At 37.4% G+C, this 26,323-nt stretch overlaps 1 protein-coding gene across 12 annotated transcripts in view; it reads right to left on the minus strand.

Moving 5' to 3' along the window:
* The window catches only part of DLG2 (discs large MAGUK scaffold protein 2), a 995,087-nt gene that overhangs the window by 712,060 nt on the left and 256,704 nt on the right, over positions 1-26,323 (minus strand). Inside the window, exon 1 of one of the 12 annotated variants that reach the window (XM_039378622.1) lies at positions 17,651-18,071. The exons of 10 other annotated variants lie outside the window; for them this stretch is intronic. In XM_039378622.1, the coding sequence (XP_039234556.1) occupies positions 17,651-17,770 (120 nt within the window). In that variant the 5' untranslated portion in view covers positions 17,771-18,071. Of the gene's footprint in view, positions 1-17,650; positions 18,072-26,323 lie in introns of those variants that run through there. One more of the 12 variants, XM_039378626.1, reaches the window with a different exon arrangement.

Here is a 26,323-nt window from a genome sequence, read left to right on the forward strand (position 1 = left end):
GTAAACCAGAGGGAAAAAATAAACAGAATAAAACTAATGGATATGCTCTGAGCACTGTGTTAAGCTGAATGGTAAGGTTTTTTACAAGTCTGAGGCAGGAGGAACAAAATTTTAAATAATTGGCTTTGATTTTTTTTTTTTTAATAAAATTTTAAAGTTTAAAACAATTCTTGGAGAAATGTAGTGAAAAAAATCAGAAGAGAGTTAAGATAGTAAGCTACAGATTGGATCAGTTTTAAGAAATGCAGACAACTCTATGTCCTACTGCTGAATAGTCCTACATTCTTTAATATAGTCATTTCAATGCACGTGTAAACTTCTCACTTAAAACACCAGTACTGCATGTAAAAGTTTCCCTTCATTTATTCTCCCTATGCTCTGGATGTTACTGTTCAGATCAAGAGCATCCTTTCCTCTTCTTCACATTCTCATAAGGAAAATCAGAGCTTGAAAGGGGTTTGAAAGCAAACCAAACCTAATTGCATATCTGTTACAAGGTCTGAGTCATAGCAGCAATTAGTTGGAGTTGCCTTTCAGCCTACCCTACAGCTACCAATTTAAACAACAGACTGTTTAAAACATTGCTTACCTTATAAACATAGTGTAATTACTTATTCTAAGGAAGATTCAATCTGGAATAACTACAAGGTACACAAGCGAAATCATGTATAAATTGTGCTACTAATATTCATCATTCCTAATCCTGTTACATGCCATTGATGGTTATCACCATTGATTTACTTATCTAACTAACACATCTTGTATGAATTATGATTTAAACCTTTAAAAGTAAGTTTCAAAATGTAATATGAACTAAAAGAGGGAGTGAATCACTGAGATATTTTTATTTTAAAAAAGGAAAAAACTGTGGTTTTCAAAAGGTCGAAAAAAGTATTATGAAAAGTGACTGCACAAAATGCTGTGGTATCACCATATGATTTATTCAGTGACTCCAGAGCAGACGTGCTTCATTTGCAAAGGGGAAAATCACTTTCTGTCTCTGGCTCAGGCCTCTGAGACTCAACCCCATCGATAAATGTTCTGCTGGCTGCTTCAGGTCTTCAGTGTAACACCAGAGCAATCCCAAAAACTTCCATTTAAGCCTCAGCGATACCCAGGTCTCAGCCTTGTTTCCAGTGGGAATTTACAGAAGGAAACAATTCTGTTGATGATGTGAAAAATGGAGCAGAGATGTCTCCTTGTTCTCATTTACTGGTGTTGGTTCAGCAGGTTAACAGGAGCAAGAAGCAGTGGAAAATAGATTTGCACCACTGAAGTTACTCAGAATATATCAAAGCAGCAGCTTTCTTGGGTTAGAAGTTATCATTCCCGTTGAGTCAACTTTGCTTATAAATCCTCACTGTTCCTGTTTTCTGGATTAGGAATGTGGAATTACACACACTCTCCATAACAATTAGGCATGTTTGCATGAATAACCATCATGAATAAACCATGAAATCATGCACATTTGGAACAGAAAGAACTTGAACAAATCCCCTCTGCTGAGAAGACACAATTCTGAATAAAGCATGTGGCTACGTTCATTTCTTCTGTTTGTATTATGGTCACATGTGAAATTAATTATGTGAAGTGCTATATATCTATAGCTATGATACAACAATTACAATGCAAATAATAAAAAATAGGAAGCATTACATATTATTACAGTAATATTCATGACAAATCAGTAATTTGTTCTATCTAATAGAGCAGGCAAAATAGTACGAAATAGAATAAATGAAAAGCACTGCAAATTACATATTATAGCAACATGTGCCAATTTTGTAACAGGTATAGTCTAGGAACTGAAACCCAAGAGCATCAGGGCAATAAAGCAGATTTCATTTATATTTCTATAAGCTGCTCAAAGTGCTGGAGAGAGCCTGGTGTAACTAATAGCCTCGGATTTGGTAGGATACAGCGGCCACCCACAGTGGCCCAGGGTGTGTGGAGGATACACCACCACTTACTGGAAATCTTTGCAGGGCTGTGAGTTGTTTTTCTGCAAACTTTACAGTTGTCTCCTACAAAGGCTTTGGGGAAAAAAAAGCATTGAGGGCTTTGTAACATTTGTGGCATTTTTGTGTGTTATGAAGTAGAGAGAGGGTAAAGATCTCACCCAAGTAGTCACTAAAAAGATGTTCTAATCACACAGTAAATTGTTGTTAATGTTTGCAGAGGATTTTTTTCCTTACCTACAGAAACAGTGCATCTTGAATTCTCTGTGAAGAGCTTATTTTAATTTCATGAACATTTCTTCATAAAATTATAATGACCTAGGTTTCAGACTTGAGGAACAATTGGTATTTTTCCCATTGAGTAAAACTAAGCTCTTATTATTAGAGGTACCCACCCTTATTTCTACTGGAGTTAATCTACCAAATGGGTTAGCAGAGAGAGATCTTTATCTCTCCCCATAGACAATTACTATCAACGTTTTCTAGAGCTGATCTGTATAGTTCATTCACGATAACACTTTAAAGCTTTGTGTTCCATCCAAACATCATCTTGTTTCATCTTCTCCCAGACAAATAATGAGCATTTTCTACTGCTGTCATTTCTTGCAGCAAGTATATTAATCCATTTTCATAGCCCATCTCAACCATCTGGGTCGATGGATTTTGCCTCCAAATAAAACTCTCCAACTGAAAAGGCTCTCACAGCTGTTGTCAGTATTCACCACTTGGCTTTCATTTTTCCATGACATATTTTTTTCTGTTTAGCTACCATTTTTACAGTGGTTTTGCTGGTAAAAGGTGGTAGAAAGTGTCCTGGGATTAGATCACTACAAGAAAAAAAGTAATAATTGCTGCTGGGCTATGTAAGGACACAGACCTTGCTGACAGAACAAGGTCCAGGAAAAGTAACATAAGACCTACAAAAACATGTAATTCCTCTATGAAAGATTTCTGTTTTCTCTAATTCTCAAAACTGTTTGGCTGATTCTAACATTCTTTTCTGTTGATAGAAATGTTACATAAATTACAGCTACCACTATATGTGTTAGTTTAAGAACAAAGGCAATTCATTTGAAGACTACAAGGATCAGAACAGTCTTAGTTGTCTTCTTCAGAAAGACATTTTCTGAATGTAGAAGATGAAGTCAAAGTAACCGTAGTGATTTAATGAGAAAGCAGCAAATTAGCTGAAACATGAGTAAAGGTATTATGGCTCCCAGTTCAACATTTTGGCCTCTTCTGAAGTACATGTGGATGTGTGTGCACAACTGATGTCACACTCAAGAGTTTTAAAAGTTTCCACTGGCACATAATGTTTTGGCAGACCCTTGGAAGATTTGGGAGAGTAAGAGAAGATAATTTTTACAAGTATTATTTCTTTACATGGAGTGTCAAACCACTTAATTCCCAAACCTGTTGCTATTTTTGCAGAGCAGTTTTTTGCACTTTTATGGTTAAATCCTTTCAATTTACTGTTTCCACCATGAATGTTTCCTAGTCACTTTAAATATATGTTTTGAAAAGGGTTTTTTAGAAAGGTTTTTTTAACTTAAGTCATTACATGGAACTGCATGATGAAGGAAAGTAGGTTTGCTTCTTTGGGTTTTTTCCTCCTCCATATTCCTAAGTTTTTGATGTTGACTTTTAATGTCTTCCACATAAATTGTTTACCTCATTGTAGTCTAAAATGCTGTGTGACCACTGTAATCAGTGGTTAAACCAGTACTGGATAAAGTAACCAAACCTCTGTCCCCAAGCCTTGGAAAACGCAGGAAAAATCTGGTTTACTCAAGTAACTGAAAGCGAACTAATTCAGAACTTCCTTTACCATTGTTCTCACAGATAGTGTGAGAGAAGCATGGTTCCCTGAAAATTGTACAAAAAAAGGTTTCCCTTGGAGAGAAGGTTAGCAATGCAGGTCCCATTGTCTTCCTTAAATTTAATTTTCCAGAATAACTCACACTAGAAAATCAGGTATGAAATTGTGTACTAAAATCATGTGCAAAGTACTGGTCTGCCTTCAGACCATATATACTGCTATCTTGCAATATAACCCCACTCAAAAATGTCTAAGAGAACAAGTATCGCACAATAGCCTGAGCAAAATCTGATGATCAGCAACAGCAAGAAAACGAAAAGTGATTTCTCAACATCATTCAGATTATAACTGTTTCAATAATTGTCACACGAAAGACTGTTTTTTCCTAAGGCAAATTCCACTTTTCCAGGTGAGAGACCTGCCTTCCTTTGACTGTCTTTATTTTAATGGACTTACAGTTAGTTCTTCAGAGGCATCCAATGAATATTCAATGCACCTTCAACCTGCCTGTTCTCTGAAGTAATTTACACTACCACTTACATTTAACTCATGTTCTTTTGTATTCCTACTGATAGCATATTTTTCTTAGAATCAAAGAATCATTAAGCTTGGAAGAGACCTCTAACATCATTCAGTCCAACACTGCCACCATTAACCCAACACTACCAGGTCCATCAATAAACCATGTCCCTAAGCACCATGTCCACACACTTTTTGAGCACTTCCAGGGACAGTGACTCCACCACTTCCCTAGGCAGCCTATTCCAATGCCTGACCATCCTTTTAGTGAAAAATTTTTTCTTAATATCCAATCTAATGGTTGGGAATATATTTTCACCAGTTGTGGTTATGGTAGGTAAATAAATCTCAGAAGTTCTCTGCCAGATACACAGGAGAAAGATAAAGATAAACTTAGGTCAAATATATCAGGGATTATAAATTCCCTCAGAGAAATGAAGATAAGAGAGACTCTGTTCCTTGAGTCCAAACCTTCATTTCATAAGGCCTTTCTTAAGGGATAAAATTTCAGCATTGTGTTTATAAGGTGCCTTTTTTTCCTAATTACTAGTAAAACATGAAATACAAAACTACCATGAATCATCTTATTCATAAATTGTGCCTGGCAGAGAAGAGTACCAGTTGCTTCCAAAGAAGGAGCAAGAAATTAGAACAACAATAGAATAACTTATCTAATTTGTACTTTAGAGTCTATATTTGGAAATGGGAAGAATGGAGACAAGATACAGTGAGAACACCACTACAGTGGTGGGAAATCACCCTGCAATTTGTGTAGGTCCAAAATCAGGTCCTATTATTTTCTTGGCCTTTCTGTTATCCTTTGCTTCTATGCAAATATGATTATGTATCATTCACATGGCATTATTTTGATATTGCATTGCCTTAAACTCACTGTATAAAGACAAACTCTCAGAGGGTATAGCAGTGATCTTCTGAGAGCCATGGAACGGAAAAGAAGGGAAAAAAAACTTGACAGAAGATCTGGAAGACTTGAAACAGTAAGGCTAGAAATTTTTTTGAGCTGTGTCTCAAGGTACCCACTAAAAGATGTGCACTGCAAGAGAAACGGGCAGTATTTCATGATAAAATATCACTGGAGGAATCAAACACAGGAACCGTGTTGAAAAGTATTGCTACATAGATAAGTTTGCTGCAAAGCCAGGAACTAGCATCAAATAACAGCAGTGGAGAGATTGTACATGAGTGAAGAAGAGACAAAAAATGGCAGATACAATTTAGGCGTAATAAAACAGAAATAAGTAAGACCAGAATAAACTAGGAAAACCCAGAAGTGACTCATTGCTGTTGACAGTTAGCAAGGAGAGAGAAGAGGAACTTTTGCTGGGGATTTGGGGGTAATGGACAGGCTGAATGGGTATTCTGTCCAGTCAATTGCAAGATCAGTGCCAAGGGGCTTTGTCCACTGTGTAGTCTGTGTAGTCATTCAGCTGGAAAAATGATTACTTTCTCTTTTTTTCTCCTCCCAACACAACATTCTTTATTGGTTGCACATTGCCTTAATCTGTATAATGCTCAGGGCTTTCCTTTTGAAGCTCTCATGTACCATGTTGTAGTCAGCTTCTGCCACAGACACATCTCACCTATGTACCCCCCAGTTTCTGTGGCAGTACCTCTAGCCCTCATTTTTTGCCATTTCAATTCCTTTTTCTTTCACTCACCCTTTACCACTCCTTAGTCCCTAAACTTTGGTTAGTCCCTAAATCCTGTGCTAGGGATTAAACTGAGGTTAGCAGGTAATACCAGTAAAAGTAGTCTTTTAGACAGCCATTGTTTCCTCATTAGGTGAATTTGCCAAGCTTGTCAGCTGTGAGCAAGGAGTGGTCCTGCCAGCTCTGTTGGCATAACAGCAAGAAGAACTAATGGGAGAAACTGAGAAGGTCCCAAAGAATCTACAAAATTACTTTGGAAAAGGTATTCAGGGAACACCTTATGCACTGGAGAAGATATCCAGAAGTGAATGCTTATCTGGGGATAGACCCACAATTTCTCTTTCTGACTTACCACTAGGGAAAATTTTTCTTTTCTCTCATTTCTTTTTTTTACCTTTTCCATTAGAGCTGATGTATTCCACCAACTACAGATCACAGAAAAAAAAATCTTTTTGCATCTTTGTTTCATTATCCTGTGTGAAACTATATCCTGATGGAAGACAATCCACACACTCATGATTTATTAGTCTGTCAAGAAATCTTTAAAACATTTTCCTGTATTAAATATATCACTTCCCCTAAAACCAGAAGACAGCAAACATTCTCCCTTAGTTTAATACTGTTAAAAACAATTACATAGCAACAAGCTACAGGTTACAAGTAAATCCGAGCTTGTCTTTAGGTTGAGAAGTACTGCATTTTCAGTATGAAAAAGAGTGAAATAAATATTCATTTAACTGTGCAAACTTTTGTGAAATTTGATATGTTTACAGGATCACATCAACATATAAATCTACATGGATAAATTCTCAGGATCAAGTCACCCATTATGGTCAGATGGCTAATGGTGATTAGTTCTTCCCAAATCCCCTGTAACCAGCTCTTAACTTTTAAAAAATTGGTAATTATCTCAAACAGTCCCTGACTCTTAAATTGTTTGCTAATTTACCATGTATTATAGAGATATGGCAAACTTACTGTGGATGTACTATACAAATATTTGTTAATTATTTCTCAGAAAACATCCCCCTAAGATGCATTAGTGACTCAATTACTTATATTGTCATTTTTTGGTGAATCTGTGGCAGCAGTTCAGGTCTTTCAGAATCACACCTACACTTCCAGGTTCATGTTCAGTCTTTCTTCTTCTTTCTACCCAAGTCTACCCTTGAGATAGCTATTCAGCTGGACAACTGTGTGTGTCTAATTTAGGGTGAGCTGAACTGGTATCTGATAGAATTCTAGAATGGTTTGGGTTGGAAGGATCCCTTGAAGATCATCTAGTTGCAACCGTCCTGCCATGGGCAGGGACACCTTCCGCTAGATCAGGTTGCTCAAAGCCCCATCCAAACTGTCCTTGAATACTTCCAGGCATGGGGCATCCACAACTTCTCTAAGTAACGTGTTCCAGTGCCTCACTACCCCCTGAGCAAAGAACTTCTTCCTAACATCTAATCTAAATCTCTCCTCTTTTAATTTAAAACCATTCCTCCTTGTTCTCGTTTATCTAGATTTACTGGCTGATAGGGACCAAGCTCAGATGAAGATCCCCCTGCCTCAAACTAAAATACTCAATATTAAGTGCTCTCTCTCTTTTTTGTTTTTTATGTCTTTGCAGCACCTGCCTACACTGCGAAAGCTGCACAGTGCTCAGAAAAGAACCAGACCCAAGTATGCAGCCCTTAATTTGTTCTCTCATAATTTTAAAGCAATGAAAATAAAATATAACAATTGAGCATCATTTAAATAATGGGCCAATCTACCAGCTGGGCAAGATGGAAACATGCTGCAAACAGCTCAGTTCAATTGCTCACTGCTTATTTTTTGTATATTAATTAAGTAATTTAGAAGCAAGAACCAAGACAAAAACAAAGGAAAACAAACTGGATGATCTCAGAGTCTCTCAAGCTCTTGCTCCTGCCTCATCTCCAGAGCACCTTGGCTGACCCTTCACAACAATTTGCTCCTCCTCCCCACATTTTAATGTCTTCCTTTTGTTACTTGCAAAAGGAAAGGAGAAAAAAAGATGCCTGACTAGTATTGAAAATCCCATCTTTTTTGCTTGGAAGGATGGTATTAATTTTACCAGATGGAAATGTCTGGAAGAGAGAGACCTACATCTCAGCTAGTCACCTAAGCCTTTTCTGGCAAATGGAGAGAAACTGGCACTTTCAGGACATCATTAATCTCATCCCCATGTAGATATTTAAACTAGGTCATATGAATCATGCTTTAGAAGAGACAATTCCTCTCTACTGACACGAAAGGGAGCCTGAAATCTCTAGATATAGATGATTACATCTATATATTATGTCTGAAGCTAAGTGAGGTGAATGCCACCTGAGCTCTTCAGATTGATTTATCGCTTTGGAGGCAAAATGCCTTATAATCAACTTTTGTTTACACACGTGGCTGGAAACCAGCACGTGGCCTTTGTGTCACCATTTTTAATAGCTCAAGCACCACAAGAGATGTATGAATGTATCATGTGATTCACAGCAAAAGTAGGTTTTCACAAGAAATAAATAACATCTCCAAAGCACACTACAAAGAGTGTATGAAAGTACTGATCTTCAACACCTTCTCAGAAAGAATTCAGGTTCTTGACTTTACAAGTCATCTAGTAGAAGTGAAATCATCTTTCAAAGTCTTAACATTTCCCTTTTCTAAAAGAACTATTCAGTACAATTTAATTTCTAATAAAATCATGTTTCATATAGTGTCTAGTCAGTCAGATGCTAACTGTCATCATAATAATCTAAGGATATAAGTGACATCAAAGAGCCTTGAGTACCCAGAAGCACATATGCTGTTTTTCAGCCACTGGAAATGATGCAATAAAAGAAACCATCTCTTTGATGCAATCTTTGTTTTTCTCACAATTAATTCACTTTTCCGTTTTAACTGGGAGATCTCTATTTTATGAGAAGTTCAACCCTCTTCCTGACTTTTCCTTACTGCTCAACTAAAGATGGATTTCTAAACAGGAACTTAAACAAGGACTAGGTTTATTTCTATTGTTCTAGTCATGGCCAACAAGCCAAGCACTTAGCATGGAGTTGCTGGTAAAGTAGATATTAATTTCTGAAGGAAAGAAATACACATAATGCCAGGTCAATGATAAACAGATCCTGTCAAGGTAAATATCATCATATCTTTTTTCAGATGAGATTATAAATTTGGTTGTCAGTGGTAAAAATATAGATATAATATGCTTAGACTTCTGTAAATGATTTAATGCGGCACTGCATAGCATTTTATTAGTAAAAAAATTGAAATTAAATGGATTAAAAAGTCTAACTGACAGGATTTAGGCAGTAACTATGAATGGGACAGCTGATCAGCTGTGTTTGGTGGGATCCTCAGGGACTGATCCTGGCCTTATGCTTTTCAAATGTTGAGCATTCTGGGAGGAAATTCAGTCACTTACTACTGCCCAGATTAATCAGTGACAGAAATAAGGTATTGGGGCAAATGATGCAGAAGAAGAAAGGTCACTGATACAGATCAATATAATTTTTAACACAAACCACAATGAAGTCCTAACTCTGGGAATAAAGCAACTCTTCCTTATGAGCACTTTCCAGAAAGGTCCACTGGGAAGCAGATGGCAATCTTGCTGTCTATGGGGCTGAATGTGAATGCCCAGGGCAGCCATGTGGCTAAAGGGGCCAGCACAACCCTGGACATACACATGGCATCTTTTGTGGATACCAGGACATTTACTAATTCTGCACAGGGCTGCAAGTGCTTTGAAGCTCCATGCAACTGTGGCAGACACAGCTCAGGATTCCTGGTGTGAAACTGAGGAAAGCTCAAAGGCTGGTCATGAGAGGGATGAGACTTGTGGCAATCATGCCTTGCAGTAAGAGATGCCAGGAGCTCAGTGTATTTACCTAATCAAAGAGATGATTAGATGATGCCTTCGCTGTAGCCCAGAGGTACTGATGGGGGCACAACCCTTTGCAGCATGATCCTCAGTCCAGAAGATTAGGAAGAGGCAAAAAAATGAAGACCACTCAAAAACTGGAAGCTGAGACAAGATTAATTCAGACTAGAAACATGGCACAAACCTCCAACAGACTAATTAACCCCTGGAATAATACATTTGTAAAGGTGTTAGAGGTTCCGCTCATCAGAAATTATTCAACAGAAACAGAATGTTTTTCTAAAAGGTAGGGCAGGTGTCAAGAGATGGATCCTTCCTCCAACAGTTCATGGTAGTTTTACAGTCTGTGCTGACAGACTAGATTAATTGTGATTGTTCTGCCGCACTTGAATACTTGGCCACTTATTTTTGTTTGCAAATGAAAACTGAAGTTTTGAAAACAAATCTGGAGCAGGCTGCAAATCCTGTCCAAAATATCTGTAAATATGTGTGAAGTATCTACAATATCTATCTTCATCTGTCCTGCAACTTGGATGAAAATGTTATCTGAGTTTTCCTTTTCCAGTCAATCTTCCTTTCCAAAGATTGTAATGATCCTCTGTGCTATCAAAGGCAGGAGAGCCTTTCTAATTACTTCTCTGCAGAGATTTCTGTTTGAAATTTGAGAGGTTTGCTTCTTTGGTGAAAGTGAGACTGAAAAAAATTTGCTTTTATGGGATTCAGATTTTTTTTACTTGTCTTTTCAGAAGCCTGGAAGCTACTCAATTATCAGGAGAATTTATACTATTTTGAACACTTAGATCTGTCGGGAGATGCAAAGAGAAAAATCAGTCACCTCTTCCTCCTCCTCTGAGAAAACAGTGATTGCTATGCCTTTAATAATAGTTTTTTTCACTCAGTAACTTCTCTATTAGCCATTAATCTGCAGCTATCATATTATTTTGGCATGTGAACACAGGTGGAATGCAGTGCCTGCACTGAATGTGTTCCAAAGTTCATTTCTTCAGTGTGAGTCCATAACAGAAAAAAAAAATCAGTTCTTCTTTTGGAATCTTCTTTTGCATCTTTACTTCTAAAAGACACTTTCCTTGTCTCCAGCTGTCTGTAAGGATATCTTGGAAGGAAAGGAGTGGGGGATTGCCCCTCTAAAAACAGACATAAGCATTTCATACATTCATCCCATGCCAAAAACATGGGAACAAAACACCTCAGCATGTCCAAAATATATATATACAATGAGTAGCAGTAGCATTAAGAGAGTACACACCCGTGAAGACCAGCCCTAGAAAACACAACATGCCACTCAACCATACACTATCTTTATCAAACTTAGCATGAACAAACAGGGCAGGAGAAACAGATGAAGATAGAAGTGAATGTAGATAGAAGATAACCATGAGAGATCTCTGGGAAGCCTTTAATTGTGGAAGCCTATTATCAGCTCCATCCATCACCAGTTAATGGTCTCCCGCACTTCTCCCCATCCAAGTGATAGGAGTCACAGAGTTTCCCAAGGGAAAAAACCTTACTTTTGCCTGGGTCTACTGCCATTTTGTAGGCAGCATTGTGATCAGGATTGTTGATCTAATTTCTACACAATCTCATAAAAATCACACAAACACTGGCATCTTAAGCACATAGGGCAAGCCAATCAGCAGCGATTTAATGGTAGAGGATTTAACTTTTCACCATTTTTATATAAACATAAAATTGTCACATATAGACATGATATTATATTCTACTTACTTGCATATATTTAAAACCCAACAAATTTAAACACTTTTACAGTCCTAGATCTTTTTAATTCTCCTCTAATGAAGAGGACAATTAGTTATCTCTGATAAGAATAGCTCATCAGATAGTCTCTAATGAGCCCACATCAAAATGGGGGACACAAAATAGAAATATTTTTCTTGGTAGTAATATCTATCCAGAAATTTCTGAATGAAGAAATCAGTGCCCAGCTTCTGTACCTTCCAACCAGTATTTTTGTGACTAATTCTTCTAACTTTAGCAAAGTGCCCCTTATCCCCATAGTGTAATATTCATATTTGCTTAGTGTTTTTAAAGGAATCTTAGTAGTGGATTTAATTCCTTACATTGTGCTTGTCATTTTAGCATCTCTGTACCTATTCACATATTTATAATGGCCTTTAAGTGAATATCATTTTAGTCTATAGGTCAAATATAGTCCCAGTCTTATCATACCTAGAAAAGCAGAGCTGCTGTTGTGTTATTAATCCATTCTAATTACCACTTTCATTCATAACTTATTATGATCATGTATTGTAAATCAGCACTTGCATCTGGGTGGAGTGGTAAAGTATATACTTAGGTATTAAAAATGCTTACAAATCTGCTGAAGTTCCAATTCAAAAGTGGAAAAATCAATCTTCAAAATCCAAATAATGTACTTACTCAGACAGAACTATTGTTTGAACACTTTCAAACTGGATTCAGATTTCCTGATGAACTATTAATGTCAGTGGTGTGATTGCAAAAACTAGGCCATAAATGAGAACTTTAACTTTCTGCAAAGCATGCTACCAAAAGAAATAAATGCTGTGGTGTTATGTCATTGTAATTTTGAGAGACCTTTCTCTGTAGAAGTTGGTCCAAGAGATTATTAACCCCTTTTTCTGCAATGAGTTATGCCTCCACTAAAATTCCATCTTATTTAGCAAAAGGAAGACAGTAACATAAACAGCTCAGCTGCTTTTATCTCTTGAAACTAGATCCCACAGGTGCTAAATAGATCCTTCCAAAAGTTCAAGATCTTGCTTATTTTATAGCCTAGGCAAACATTTTATAAACAGATGACAAGATATATTTCAGAAATGCAACTAGATATTCACAACCTACACAGTATTATCCTTTACCTTGTCCCCAAACCTCTTAGGCAAGAAATTCCACACCAACTTTTTGCTTTCTAGTACTAACCTACATTTTGCTTTGGTATCCTAAGGTAGCAGAGGGACTGTACTTTGACCTGCCACTTGTAGTTATGCCTATGCAGTTATGAGTAAAGTAAGTCAGAGTGTCAGACCTAATCAGAACTACAAAACATGAGTAAACACAAATAAAAATTACCCATGAGTCTACTCTTAATTACATTAGGAAAAGTGAGAAACCAATCTTTCCCGCTTACTTCTTTTAAATAGATACATCAAAGTAATTCATATGGCTTTTGAACTGTTCCTTACTTAATACAGAAGTGCTAGATGATGGTGCATGACTGAATATTTAAAGGAAGAAAATATGCATGAGAAACCAAGGATCATGTTTGGAAGTCTGTGAGAGTTGAAAGTCCAAATCCTTTCTGCCTTCATCCCCTGTTTGCAAAGAATATAATAAGACTACAGTAGGACACATTTTGGCAATACAGGTCCAAGTCTGAAAGATCCATAAGCTATTTTCCTTTGGAAGACCAAACCACCTCTTGGTACAGGTGGCAAAATATGTGATATATATGACTTAAGTATGCAACTGTATCATTAATATATACTGGCAGAGAGGAAGAATTACAGCTGTGTGTAAAATGTAGACAGAAATCAGAAGCTTGGTTGTCATGTGTGACATTTTACAGCTTTGAGCAATGAAACATTTTGCTGTTTGCTATTATGATTCCTCTGCCTTTATTGCCAATCCTTAATTTATGTAGCAATTGGAAACTTCTAGGTTAAAATAATTATTTTTATTTTTGAAATGCATGTAGAAAAAAAGAGGATGAACACAGAAAGTGAAAGTGTTTAAAGGATTCCAGCTCCCAACACCCTCCACAGGCCCTGGTCATGCTTCATTCCTACCCCAACGCGTCCTCTGCATCATCTGAGAGCCTCAAAAAGTGACAATACATAGGTAAAAATTTCAGTCATAAATCACTTCGTGCTTACTGTTTGACACAGGTAGCATCTTTTAGCTGAAGTACAGGAGATACAAGGGATCATATTAGCTCAGTTGGTTAGAGCATGGTGCTAATAACACCACATGGCGGGTTTGATCCCTGTATGGGCCATTCACTTAAAAGTATGACTCGATGATCCTTGTGGGTCCTTTCCAACTCAGAATATTCTATGATTCTATGATAGGTAGAAAAATTCTCTAACCAGCACAGTGACTCAAAGTTAGCAGTCATAACAAAGAAAAGCTCTTCATTAACCCATTGTTCAGGCAGGAGCTCACTTCTGTGAGGTTCCCAGTCTACCCACTAATATGAAGAAAGCCTTGAGCTCCTGTTGAAGTAACTCTGAACCTCCTGAGAAGCCTTTGGCACTTCAAAGGGCCTGGATCTGAATTCATAACATTCATTACAAGAAGCTCTGATGACCCCAAAGTCAGTGCTGACTGTTGATGAGAAGATGCTTCAAGGTGAGAGAGCCCAGCATGCACATCTAGTCTCATGCTAAAGTACAAATGGAAGACATCAGCTCTGCTACTCAAATTCCCAGAAGAACCAGCAGTGCCCCTAGTAAGACTCTCAAATAGTCAGACAGAAACAGAAGCCCAGATTCATGCTGAAATCTGTCAGAACTACACATAAGTTCATCGAGGCAAGGGGAAGGCAAAATTCCTGAAAACTTTTAAGAAAAGCCAGAGCCAATACATAAAAGTTTTTAAAGTTTAGCTCAGACTATGGAACCTAAATATTTGCAACGTTTCCCATAGTTTCACAAGAAATACAGCTAATAGTTAGGGAATTTAAAATACTTGCCTAAACCAAGAACAGAAAGTTTTTAATGACAACCTCTAAAAAATCTCTTGCATATAAATACAGTATTTTCAATTAAAACAACAAACATTTGACACTAGGAAGCCCCCTGCCATAGTTAGCCCGTGCTCCTGAGACTTACTCATGCTGAAAATACAACAGTATATTTAACTACTGCATACAGCAGGACTTCACTTTTTCAGGCACACTGCACATTTCCACAAGAGCACTTCTGATTTTGGAGGCACTGCTTTTAGATTTTAATTCCCTGACTTCTGTGGTCTCTTCCACTGTGGTACAAAATTATGCATACATGAGAGAGTAAGAAAGAGATAAGGCAAAAATATACAATTTTAATAACACTGCATCTAGTAAACAGGCAATAGTAATCAATAGTTACTCTTTTCTCCATTTTTTTTCTTTTAATTCAAAATGTAGGTCCAGAGAAAGATATTTTGCTTGTAACTTCTCAGACATCTTTTTGCCTATTTTAACCACTGTTTTTGTTTCTGCTCAGATAGGAAGAAATGAGCATCCACATTGGCAGGTACATGCATATGGCCAGTACTATTCTTTAGTTAGCTGTAAAAATAAGCTTTGGTTAAGAATGAATGGTGTAGACCTCTTTTTCTTTAGATAAGTCTGCACATGCCAGCTAAGTTCACAATGGGCAGTCTCAGACAGACTGGCAACCAAGAAGTGAGAGTCTTACCTTAAACTTGGAAATTCTGCTTTCTTAAAGCCACAAAGTGCAGCTGCCATCAGAAACAGACCCAATTGCTCTTCTTTTGTATTTTCCAGGGCAAGCAAATCTATTTCCCATTACAGCATGTACTTATAGTTTTCTTCTATCTTATGACTTAAAGACTAAAATATTTCAGAACCACTAAAATCTTTCCACCCATAAAGGGAAAAAATGGAAAACTCAAAACAGATGTTTTATAATGTATTTAATTTATTTTGGCCACCCATAAATCTGTGGCTTATGTTAGTGTCAACCAAGTTAAAAGCAGCAGAGTTCTTCAGAGACACTATGCTATATATTATACAATGACCAGGCATAAGGAAAACCTTTCAATAAACTCCTATTTATTAAGCAAGCTTCAACATCAGAAAAGGAAAAAGGGTATTACTGAAGATGCAAGTACTGGTTTTGCCGTACTTGAGCAGTTCCTGGGGAGATTTGCAAAGTTGTTATTGCTTTCTTACATTATTGTAGCCTAATGCAGAGCTTGGAAATTAGAAGATCAAAGTATGCATTGAAAGTGTATGAGCTTGCTGAAATTAGAACTGGAGGTAACATCCTTACAACAATATAATGTAAATAAGAGATATTACATATCACACAATTACTCCAGAAATACTTAACAGTTCAGGAAGTTCCAACAAACTAAAACTATCTTATCCAAACTTGGATAGATAGTACTAGTCCCAGATTTGGACTAGTACAAACCTCTCACTTTTTTCTGTGTCTGTGAATGGGAACAAAGACATTTCAAAAGTTAAACCCATGAGACTCCTAACAATTGGTGAGGTACTTACTGATAAAGTATCTCATGGAAATTACAGTAAAAATAGTCATTGAAATTTCTCCTGTACCTTTTCTTATTTAAACTGAGAAATCGTATCTCAACAACAGAAGACCTTCAGTGCAGTACTGCAGGCTAGGGGACTAAATGAGCAAAAAAGAATGGTTGGTATCAAAACATTTCTATATTGACAATTTACTGCATAGAATGCAGGCAATATAAAATAGATATAATTTACTAACCTTCAAAAATACTACAGGAAAAGATAATGTATGCATTTTAGGAAGACAGAATGGCATTAAAGTTTTAACTTGTGGTTTTTGGCTTGTTATTCACAGATTCAAAGAATTCCTCCTCAGAAGTGGATCAGAATTGCAAAAGTTAATGTGAGAGTAATAAGATGTGAAAGCTTAGCAATTTAGTGCAGCAATCAGCAGTATAGACTTAGAGCATATACACAGGAGCAGGCTCTTAGAATGAGAACTTTTAATGCAAAATACTTTTTTAAGCAAATGGCAAAAAATATTTTGACCTAATAAATAAATATGAAGTTCATTATTAGCAAATCAAGTGGAAATACAGAAAACTCACTTTAATTCAGAGGCACGTTTAAAGCAGTTTGAAAGCAAAATGCCCTTTACAATTATTTTTCCAGGTAAAACTGTTCTAACTATGATTATCCATCATTTGCAAGTGTTTTCCTTCCCAGACAGACACAGTCATTTGAACTTGAAAAAGCCAGAATGCCAAAAGTACCTCCCCAATATGTTGGCTAAGGACTGTAATTCATTTAAATTATGCAACTGGATTCCCACAGCTGGCCCACAGCTTGGCTGAGAGCTCATTCAATGCCAGTGAACCTGTCTGCTAATATTGTCCTACTTGCAAAGAAGGTAATATATCCAGCAACTTATATTGAAGTTCTGACACTAATTAACAGAGAAAGCAAATGTTGACAAATGCTGGTTAATAGTTACTGTGAGACCGATGTAGCCAGCTGGCATTTTTCTGTAGCATTTTGCAGTAATAACCCTTTGTTTACTTCTTAGAACATTGCTTAATTTGTTTTTATGCATTTTGGTTCAAGTTAGAAACAAATCTGCACAAAAAAATGACCCAGATAACAGCAGCAAGACCCCTCGTTTTCAGACAAGTAATCAACAAGAAAGCATGCAAGCAGCATCCCTGGGAGGATGCATTGGGGACTCGAGTATAGGAATTCTTATCCTATATAAAGCTATGTAGCCTTGCACAAACAGCCTTTGGCATCTTGTTTCTGGCCTACCTGGACAGTAGCAAAACATGTTTATCAGATCATACAAGCCCAGAACCTGAACTGCAAGCAGTTAAAAACTGAAGGTCACTAAACTGTAAAATCCAAACATGCTTCTATGCTTTAGCCACCCAGAGAACGATAAAACAAAGCCTCTACAACCACCTGTAATAATATGCCTGTTCAGCCAGCAATTCCAAAGTACTCAGCAACACAAGGTAGACATTTTCTGCAGCTGGTTTTACATGTACATTCCTGCCAAATTGTTGTCTCGTCCCCTCTTACCTTCACATTAGTCCGGAGTGCACAGTAACATGCAAAAAACATTGCAGTAAACAAGGAGCATATGGACCAGTATTCAGCGTCTCTGCTCTGCACAAACGGTACACACACGATCCCGAGCATGTGCTACTAAGGAGCATCCGTTCCCTCTGTCAGTTTGAAAATGCATTGATCTCTGTTTTCTGACTACAAAAAGACATGTCTCGAAGGCACTGAGTGAAAGCTACATATCTCTTCAGCGACTATTTATAGAAGTATGCCCGGTAATTTCAATTAGCAGAGAATTCAGCATCTGCAACTTGGACCTCTCTTGCTTTTCCTTCCAGTATTTTAAATTCAGGGGGGAAAAGGAGGGGGAACTCACCCAGAGGGGAAAGGTGAGGAATTAAAATGTAAGCAGACAGTTACTTATATTTCCCCCTGGCTTTGATGTTTTCCTATTCAATATTTTACAAACACTATACACAGAAAAATGAAGAAAGGTTTCTCTCGCAAGTCTCAAATTTACTGTAGATTCTGCACTGCTTCTGTCTGCTCTTGTTAAAGATGCAGCAACCCTTTTAACAAAGACAACGTCATCAATCATGACAGATTCAACATGTTCTACTTACAAATACAGTCTCTGATTAAGGACAATGGCTGGGGCTTATTAACGTTTCCTCAAATGCAAGTTCAGTCCCCTGTGCTAATCTATTTTTAAATAAGAAGTCCCACCTACTCCTTCACTCTCATTTAATAAAAATGCAGTGGACTAGTTCTAAAGATCCTGAATTGCATTCTGCTCCCAGCTCAGGCACTGGACACCGCTTTCAAACTGTTCTCTTGCTTGTTGGGATTAGAAACACAGAGAAAAATTAAAATGAAAGCAGAAAAATCCTGGAAGAAGTCTGTGCACTCACATTTCTAACTATATATTCTGAATTCAAAATGCTCAAATATCTTCCAGAAGGAAGGAACTCAGAACCTAGCCAGAAGGCAAAGCTTTTATTCACAAGCACAAAAATAAAATCAAACCACTTCTCTCACTCCTGTCAACCGCTGGGATGCTGCGAATTAACTGATTGTTTACTAGGCTGCAGGAATGCAAAGTCAAAGACTCAACTCTTTGTTTATAGCACCGGAAACCACTGATATTAGTACTGAACTACGAAGCAATCTTCAGGAATAAAACCAGAAACGAGCCTCTTTTTTTTTTCTTCCCACTGCAGCAGATACTGTGGGAGGCAAAGAGTGGAAGAGGCTTTACTACCTCCTTCTCTATCAGCACAGAGCAATTTGTGTAGGATAAGCACAACTTAATAGAAATATCTGCAGTGACTTTAAAGATTTCTTTAAATGCTTTATGTAAATCCCCTTAGAAATCTGCAGAAACAATGAAGTCCTATCCAAGTCAGTGGGTATCTTTCTGTGGGCAGTGGGGTGAAGAAGCTTAAACAGAAGGACGTGCATTTAAAGATGAATAAGGGGGAGGGGAAAAGACGGCAAGATTTTTTCCGACATCCTCCTAAAGACAAGCTCTCAAAAACTGTCGTCAACTCCAAGAGAACAGCTATTTTTAGCCTGTCATTGTTTGTGCCTTTTTTTAGGAACGAAAAAGGCAGTCGTGTTTAAAGCTAGATATTGCTCTACGACGTAGCCTAAGACAGCTACTTAATTTGATCCCCAGCTCCATCTGTCATACAAATTAAATAATTAGTAATCACAACCTTCTTTGGCACAAAAAATAATTTCCACAACAAAAGAGATGAACCCTGGTTTTAAATCTAATTCTCCCATTTTTTGTTAGTAATGAAACGAGGGTCTAGATGCCATCATAAAGCTGGAATATCCCAAACTTAAAAAGGTTCAGACTTTGTCTGCAGCAATATCTATCAAATAAGCTAAAACATAGTAACGTGTTGCTCAGCAAAAGCATGGGAGAATTAATTGATGCATTTTTCTGTTACTCTTCTAGTGAACAGAAAGTGAAAGGAATCATGGTTTATTTTGCAGTACGGTACATTAACAATTAAAATTAAGTGTCTTAGTCATTGAAAAAATATCAGATCTTGGAGAGTTCTGATCCACCAGAGAAATGCAATTCAAAAAGTAAAGATGAAAAGATACACAGTCCTGAAAAGTGAGGCAAGGCTCAGGAAAGCATGTAGTTGCATATGAGAATCAAATCCAAGCTTCCTTTCTGCCAAAGGAATTGCACAAGGTTTCAGTCAGCAAAGTCTTTGAAACAACATTCTTCTTCCCAATCATAAAAAAGTTAATGGTTTTGGGTTTAGGCAAACTAAATCAGCATGAGGAAAATCCCACTAAAAGACATCAGGGCTGAGAAACGATACGATTCCTGAATGATCACCTGGATAAAATACTTCAGACTCATTTAGGAAAACAAGAAGTAACACAGTTCAAAGTCTTCACTCAGAAGAAACTCCCATGACTCCTGAGCATCTAGGAGAAAAAGTTACCTAGGAAATTACAGACCGACCCTCATAATACTGTAAGTATTCTGAACCCTCATAGTAATTATGAACCCTCACTGTAAGTATTATGAAAAAGAAAGAAAAGAGAAAAGAAAGAAAAAAAAGGGAAGGGACACTCCCATCCATGTGGCAGTTGCCTCCTATAATAACTGTGGGGAATATGAAAATTTGCTGGAAAATTGAGACCTATGCACCAGCCAGCAAGGTATTACTTTGCTAGCAGACCAACCTAACACATTTATCAGGGGCTACTTCAGGTAATCTACACAAGCAGATCCCTGCAGGGCTTGTTCACCTCTGCCAAGACACTTTTTATTGCAGCAGCCTAATTGTTAAAGATAGCATTCTCATAAAAGGCATACAATCTTTTTATGATGACTAACAGGTACTCAAGAGCATCACATTTACAAAGACTGTAATATTTACAGTCAAAGACATAGAGTTGATAAGAATGAGGGGGGAAAAGCCTTGCCCGAGTCTGCCAGACATGCCAAAAACAGCAGAAAGTTTGAGGTGCTCAGGGCCTCTTTATACAGGAGACCGTAAGGAAAAACCCCAGAGATGAAAGAAGTTACTCCATTAAAAAAGGAAAAAAAAAAAGGTTAAACACAAAACCAGTAGAGAGACAGTAGTCCAAAGCAGCTGTACTACAGACCCTCTTTAAAAACTTATGACCTGAATATTCTTAGATGACAGAAAGTGGAGCCACTACCTTGAGCTGTGAAATTTCATTGTTACTTTGTGCTCCCATGCCTTCAGAAGGGCAAAAGGGAGCACTTGGAAGGAGATCCTGGTTGTCTGCACAGGTTCAAAGAGAGCAGAGGGAACATGCTACTCTGGAAGACTTTGATTTCATGAGGGTCCAAGGCCAATCGGCTTCAGAGGAGCAAGGAAAGGACAGCCCTTTGCAGCATATGCCCAGAAGAAGAGCAACAGGACCTAGTAGCATAACAGTAGTACTAGTAGTAAAAATGCCCTATTGCCATTGTATCCTGAAGCTGTGGTTGAGACTGCCACTATGCCATGCATAAAGTATACAGTATCACAGAATCATAGAATGATTTGGGTTGGAAGGGATCTTAAACATCATATAGTTCCAACTCCCATACCAGGGTAGGGATGCCACCCACTAGACCAGGTTGCCCAGAACCCCATCTGACTTGGCCGTGAACACTTCGAGGGTTGGGACAACCACTACTTCTCTGGGGGGAACACCAAAACCATACTACAGAATAATATTTTCATCCTCGTCTGCCTAAGTATTTTTGAGGGTTTTTGGTTTTTGTTAGGTCTTTTTTTTTTTCCCAGGCATGGGGATGGTGGTATTTTAAAGGAAAGTAACAATAAAAGCAATAGACTAAAAATGCAGTAATGAAAGCAACACTCTTCAGTGTGTGCTCTATGACAGTGCAATGTGCCCCACTTTACTTAAGCAGCACGTTGGTGGTTAAATACAGTAAGTTGTCTTAAAAAGACTCTCTGCAATGTGAGAGGTTTTGTGATGACCCTCTGATGATCACAAAGATCATCAGAAAATAAACAGAAAATAGAGGGGGAAAGGTTTGAAGAAGAGGGTGTATTGCTTTCTCAGTGATGGAGGGAGAAATGACACTCCTCCAAAAGAGAGGAGAGCAGCTGTCTGCAGGAGATTGGGCATAATGGCGGAGGTTTGCAAAGCTATTTGTAGGGTCTGGCTATGCAACATTTATTAGCATCAACACTGACAATCCGTGCCACTGACTTTCAGTAGCCAGGGGTGTAATTCTCCCTCTTTTCCCAGTGATGCTGGAGGTACTGGCTTGTGCAATCATGGCACTATGGCTACAGTCATGCTCCATCACTCCCTGTCTTTGCACACTGCAGTGAATGAGTCTATAGAGCACACTAGTCCTACCTTTGCCTAAATGACTATGTTTTCAGCACAGGAGCTCTAAACTGCAATGATTTTACTCTTTTACCCATTTCTAAGACTTTAAACAGTCATAAAAAATGTTATTTTCCAGAGCTACAGGAAATTCATTACTCTGAGGATATCCACATTGCAGGGTGGGATATTGAAGGAAGTGTTGATATAAACTACGGGTCTGGGGTGCTGTAGTCTACAATTTCTAGATGGCAAATGTTGACTACAAAGAGTGGATTGAATCTATGGGGTACCTGGAAACAACTGCAGAAAGAAGAATGTGGAACAAAGCCACAATTGGGAAGAAGGCTTTCTTAGGCTGTCCACTACAGCAAAGCCTAGTAAATCATAACAGACAAAGGAACTACATCAGCAGCTTGAGCTCAGAAAACCTCAAAATTTTCAGAAAAAGGCTGAATATCTATTCAGAAGCGTATTTACAAACTCTCATCTCCAGTACTGTAAACAGCTCTCTGCCATCCTGGCATTCTGATGCATAAACTGCTGTGTCAAATATTCTTTCTCAATTCCAGGCCAGTAAACACCAAAGACCTTGCCCTGGTCTAACTTAAAGTCACAGTTTTTCCTGAAAACTTTCTGTTCCCTTTTTCCTGCACAATCTTGTTAATACATTTGTCTGATTTTTGAGCATTTAACACTTTTCCTCCTAAAGTCCCAGCTCTCTGCTTACTGTCCTATGTGGTTGCACTGAGGAAGGTTTTGATCAGATATATAACAAAAACATATAATTTACTTAGAAAATAATTCCTTCTCAAGACTAAAATTTATACATATTTTATAAACCAGGCTTTGAAATTAGTATCTCAAAACAGCCATAAAACCATTTATAATAAGCAATTTTAAAACATAAATAAATAAAGGCCAAACGATAAATAAAAAATTAGTGAACAATAGCCTAATGCTCTGTGTCTTCTCTATGACTGTGAATTTCTCAGGAAAGGCTTCCTCATTGTTCATGATGACCGTAAACCAAAATACTGCAAAAGTAGGAACAGAGGCACAATAAAAAGGAATTGGATTGTTTCACCTTGAGTTACTCAAAACCTCATTTTTCCTCTCCTGTACCTGTAACCTATGGATCAAGTTTATTTTATACCTCATCCTATCTGACTGATGGAGAAGACATAACCCTTTAATGCCTCAGTTGAGAAACCCAGGATGCAAAGACTTTTTTGGCTCTGACGATCCACAGTTGAATTTCCTGGATTTCACTCAAATTGATTACTAACATGTCTCCATAATGCGCTTCATTTTGTGACTATGAGAGGACAGCTGCCATTCTTCCCATAATAACTCCTCCAAAAAGGTATTTCCATTCACAGTCATATTAAAGGTCATAGCAACCTGAAACCCCAGCAGATTACCTAGGCTGCTTTTCTTGGTGAGGGAAGATTAGGCATACATAGACTATTCTTGAAAAATGGTTGTCTAATCTGTTCTTCAAAGTCTCTCATGAAGGGAATACAGTCTTTGCTTTGGGTGGTCACTTATTTTTAATATGGAAATCATAGAATCATAGAATCATTAGGTTGGAAAAGACCTCTAAGATCATCAAGTCCGACCGTCAACGTAGCACCATCACCATGTTGACCACTAAACCATGTTTTTAAGTGCCATATCCACATGTGCTTTGAACACTTCCAGGGATGGTGATTCCACTACTTCCCTGGCCAGCGTGCTCCAATGCTTAACAACCTCTTCAGTGAAGAAATTTTCCCTAATATCCAATCTAAACCTCCCACGGCGCAACTTGAGGCCATTTCTTTTGGTCCTATCACTTCTCTACAACCTCCTTCCAGATAGTTGTAGAGATCAGTAAGGTCCCTTCTCAGCCTCCTTTTCTCTAGACTAAACACCCCCAGCTCAACACAAGTTAAAAAGCTTAAATTATTAGAAGACTATGCTTATTTTCCCCACAAAAACTAATTTACCATGATTGTTTGAAAAACTTGGGGAAAAATGAAACTTGGGGAAATTGATGTCTATCTTTTCATGATTGCCATCACTCCCCAATTATGAATTAACATTTTACTTTTATAATTTATGAAGTATAATTTATGAACTAAGCTAATTCATTTAAGCATAAAATCTACATTTCCATGGTAACAGCATGAATGAAGAAGGAATGAACTTCCAAAGTTCAATTGCATTTATAACAGTACTTAAAAATAAAACTCCAGCAATTTTCACTGAGGAAATTGCTGTAGTCTTTTTGTATGAAAAAAAAAAAAGAAATTAAATCTCTTACCGTAAATTTGTATAAGAACAACTTGATTTTGCATTGTACGTAATGAAGACCCATGTGTGTCAAAATTCATAGGATTTTACTTTTTGCATTGTGATTTTAGTTGGGGAAACTATTTCAAGGGAACCTATCTTTAGATTGAGAAATATGATATAAAATTGTGTAGTAGAGGAAGCAAGGTATGCTTCCATGAAAACACAAGTGTAGGGTTGTTTTTTTTTTTGATGTAGCCAGTATTTTCATTAAACAAAAAAATTGTTAGAATTTACAACAGAGAGTACATTCATGGACATTCATTGGCCATGTATTCCTCTTCATTACATTGATAACAATTTTTAGCTTAATATATTAACAAACCTCAACAAGAAATCTGATCAGCGAGATAAACACCTTGTTTTAAAAATATGCTTAAATTTAGCCAATTCTTGAAAAGTTATTTCAAACCTGCAGAGAGTTTGAAAGCAAAGGATAATTAATGAAACTATTTACAAGGCAATTAGTGTATTTTCTATGTTTTACTGATTTTAAATGAAGAATCAAGAAGTTTCTAGAAGTCTTCTGGGTCAAAGCAAAAAAGGTTCAGTAAATAATAATAGACGGATAATCTAATTATTCTAATAACGTACTAAATGTAATGATCTTTTTTCTTAAAAAAAAATAAAAATTTATTTAAAATAAGTATATTGTCAAAACGAAGGAAGAAAAAATCTCTTAGTACAGAGAAATCTCTTTGAAATACAGCCAAATAAACCAGGAGAATGAACCTCCACAGGTGTAAATATATGATTCCCTTATAATCAGAGCTTTTACAAATACAGTTTGCCAATTTGTCTATAGAATCTAAGAAAAGTGTGCATAAATCAGGCATTTTGTACAACTATACATACAATGCTACAAAAATTCTTGTCATCAACCTACCCCTGTGAAAACTGGTGATGCATGTTATACCTTTATCTCCTCTGGGACCTGTGACCCCCAACATTTGAAGACACCTAGCCAATCTAGATACTTTTCCTTCTAGTACTATTCAAATCATAAAAATAATACTCAGACAAAGATATTAAAAACATCCTGGCAGCAACAATAAACTCAGTAAAAAAACTCCTGTGACTGATTGGGACTTTTTCTGTAGAGTTTTACCAATTATTTCATTCCTTACTTCAACTCCTCTTTTAGCCAGCAAGTCAAACTATTTTCAGCTGTATTATTTTCAGCCGTACATACACAACTCCACGGGAATCAATGAGGTGCACCCCATGGTCCTGAGAGAACCGGCAGATGTGTCTGGTAAGCCACTCTCCATCATATTTGGAAAGTCACAGCAGTCAGACAAAGCACCCAGTGACTAGAAAAAGGGAAATATCACACCAGTTTTCAAAAAGAACAAAAAGGAGGACCATGGAAACTACCAACCAATCAGCCTCACCTATGTGGCTGGTAAGATAATGAAATAAATCCTCCTGGAAGTTATGTCAAGGCATATGAATGGCAGGAAGGTGATTACAGACAGCCAATATGGCTTCAGAAAGGGCAAATCACCCCTAAATAATCTGCTGGCCTTCTACAATGACGTGATGGAGTGACTGTGCTGCTGGATAAGAGAAGAGGAACTGATATCTATCTTGATTTCAGTTTGGGACCCTTTGACAGGGTCCCACACATCTTTGTCTCTAAATTGGAGAGTTATGGATTTGATGGATGGTCTATTTGATGCATAAGGAATCAGCTGGATGGCCACATACAAAAAGTTGCAGTCAATGGTTCAATGTCCAAATCAAGATCATTATCAAGTGATACTCCACAGGGGTCGATACTGGGACCAGTACTGTTCAGTATCTTTAACAATGGCTTACACAGTGTGATTATGAAGTTATGAAACATGATATCAAGCTGAGTGGTACAATTGATATGCTAGAGAGAGAGGATGCCATAAAAAAGATTTTTGGGGAGTCATCCCATGGAAATCACATAAAGCTCAACAAGGCCAAGTGCAAGGTGTTATACCTGGATCAGGGTAATTACCAGTATAAGGG

Source organism: Pipra filicauda, unplaced genomic scaffold (genome assembly GCF_003945595.2).
Source record: "Pipra filicauda isolate LSUMZ 115617 unplaced genomic scaffold, ASM394559v2 scaffold141_size4267151_pilon, whole genome shotgun sequence".
NCBI classification, from domain to species: domain Eukaryota; kingdom Metazoa; phylum Chordata; class Aves; order Passeriformes; family Pipridae; genus Pipra; species Pipra filicauda.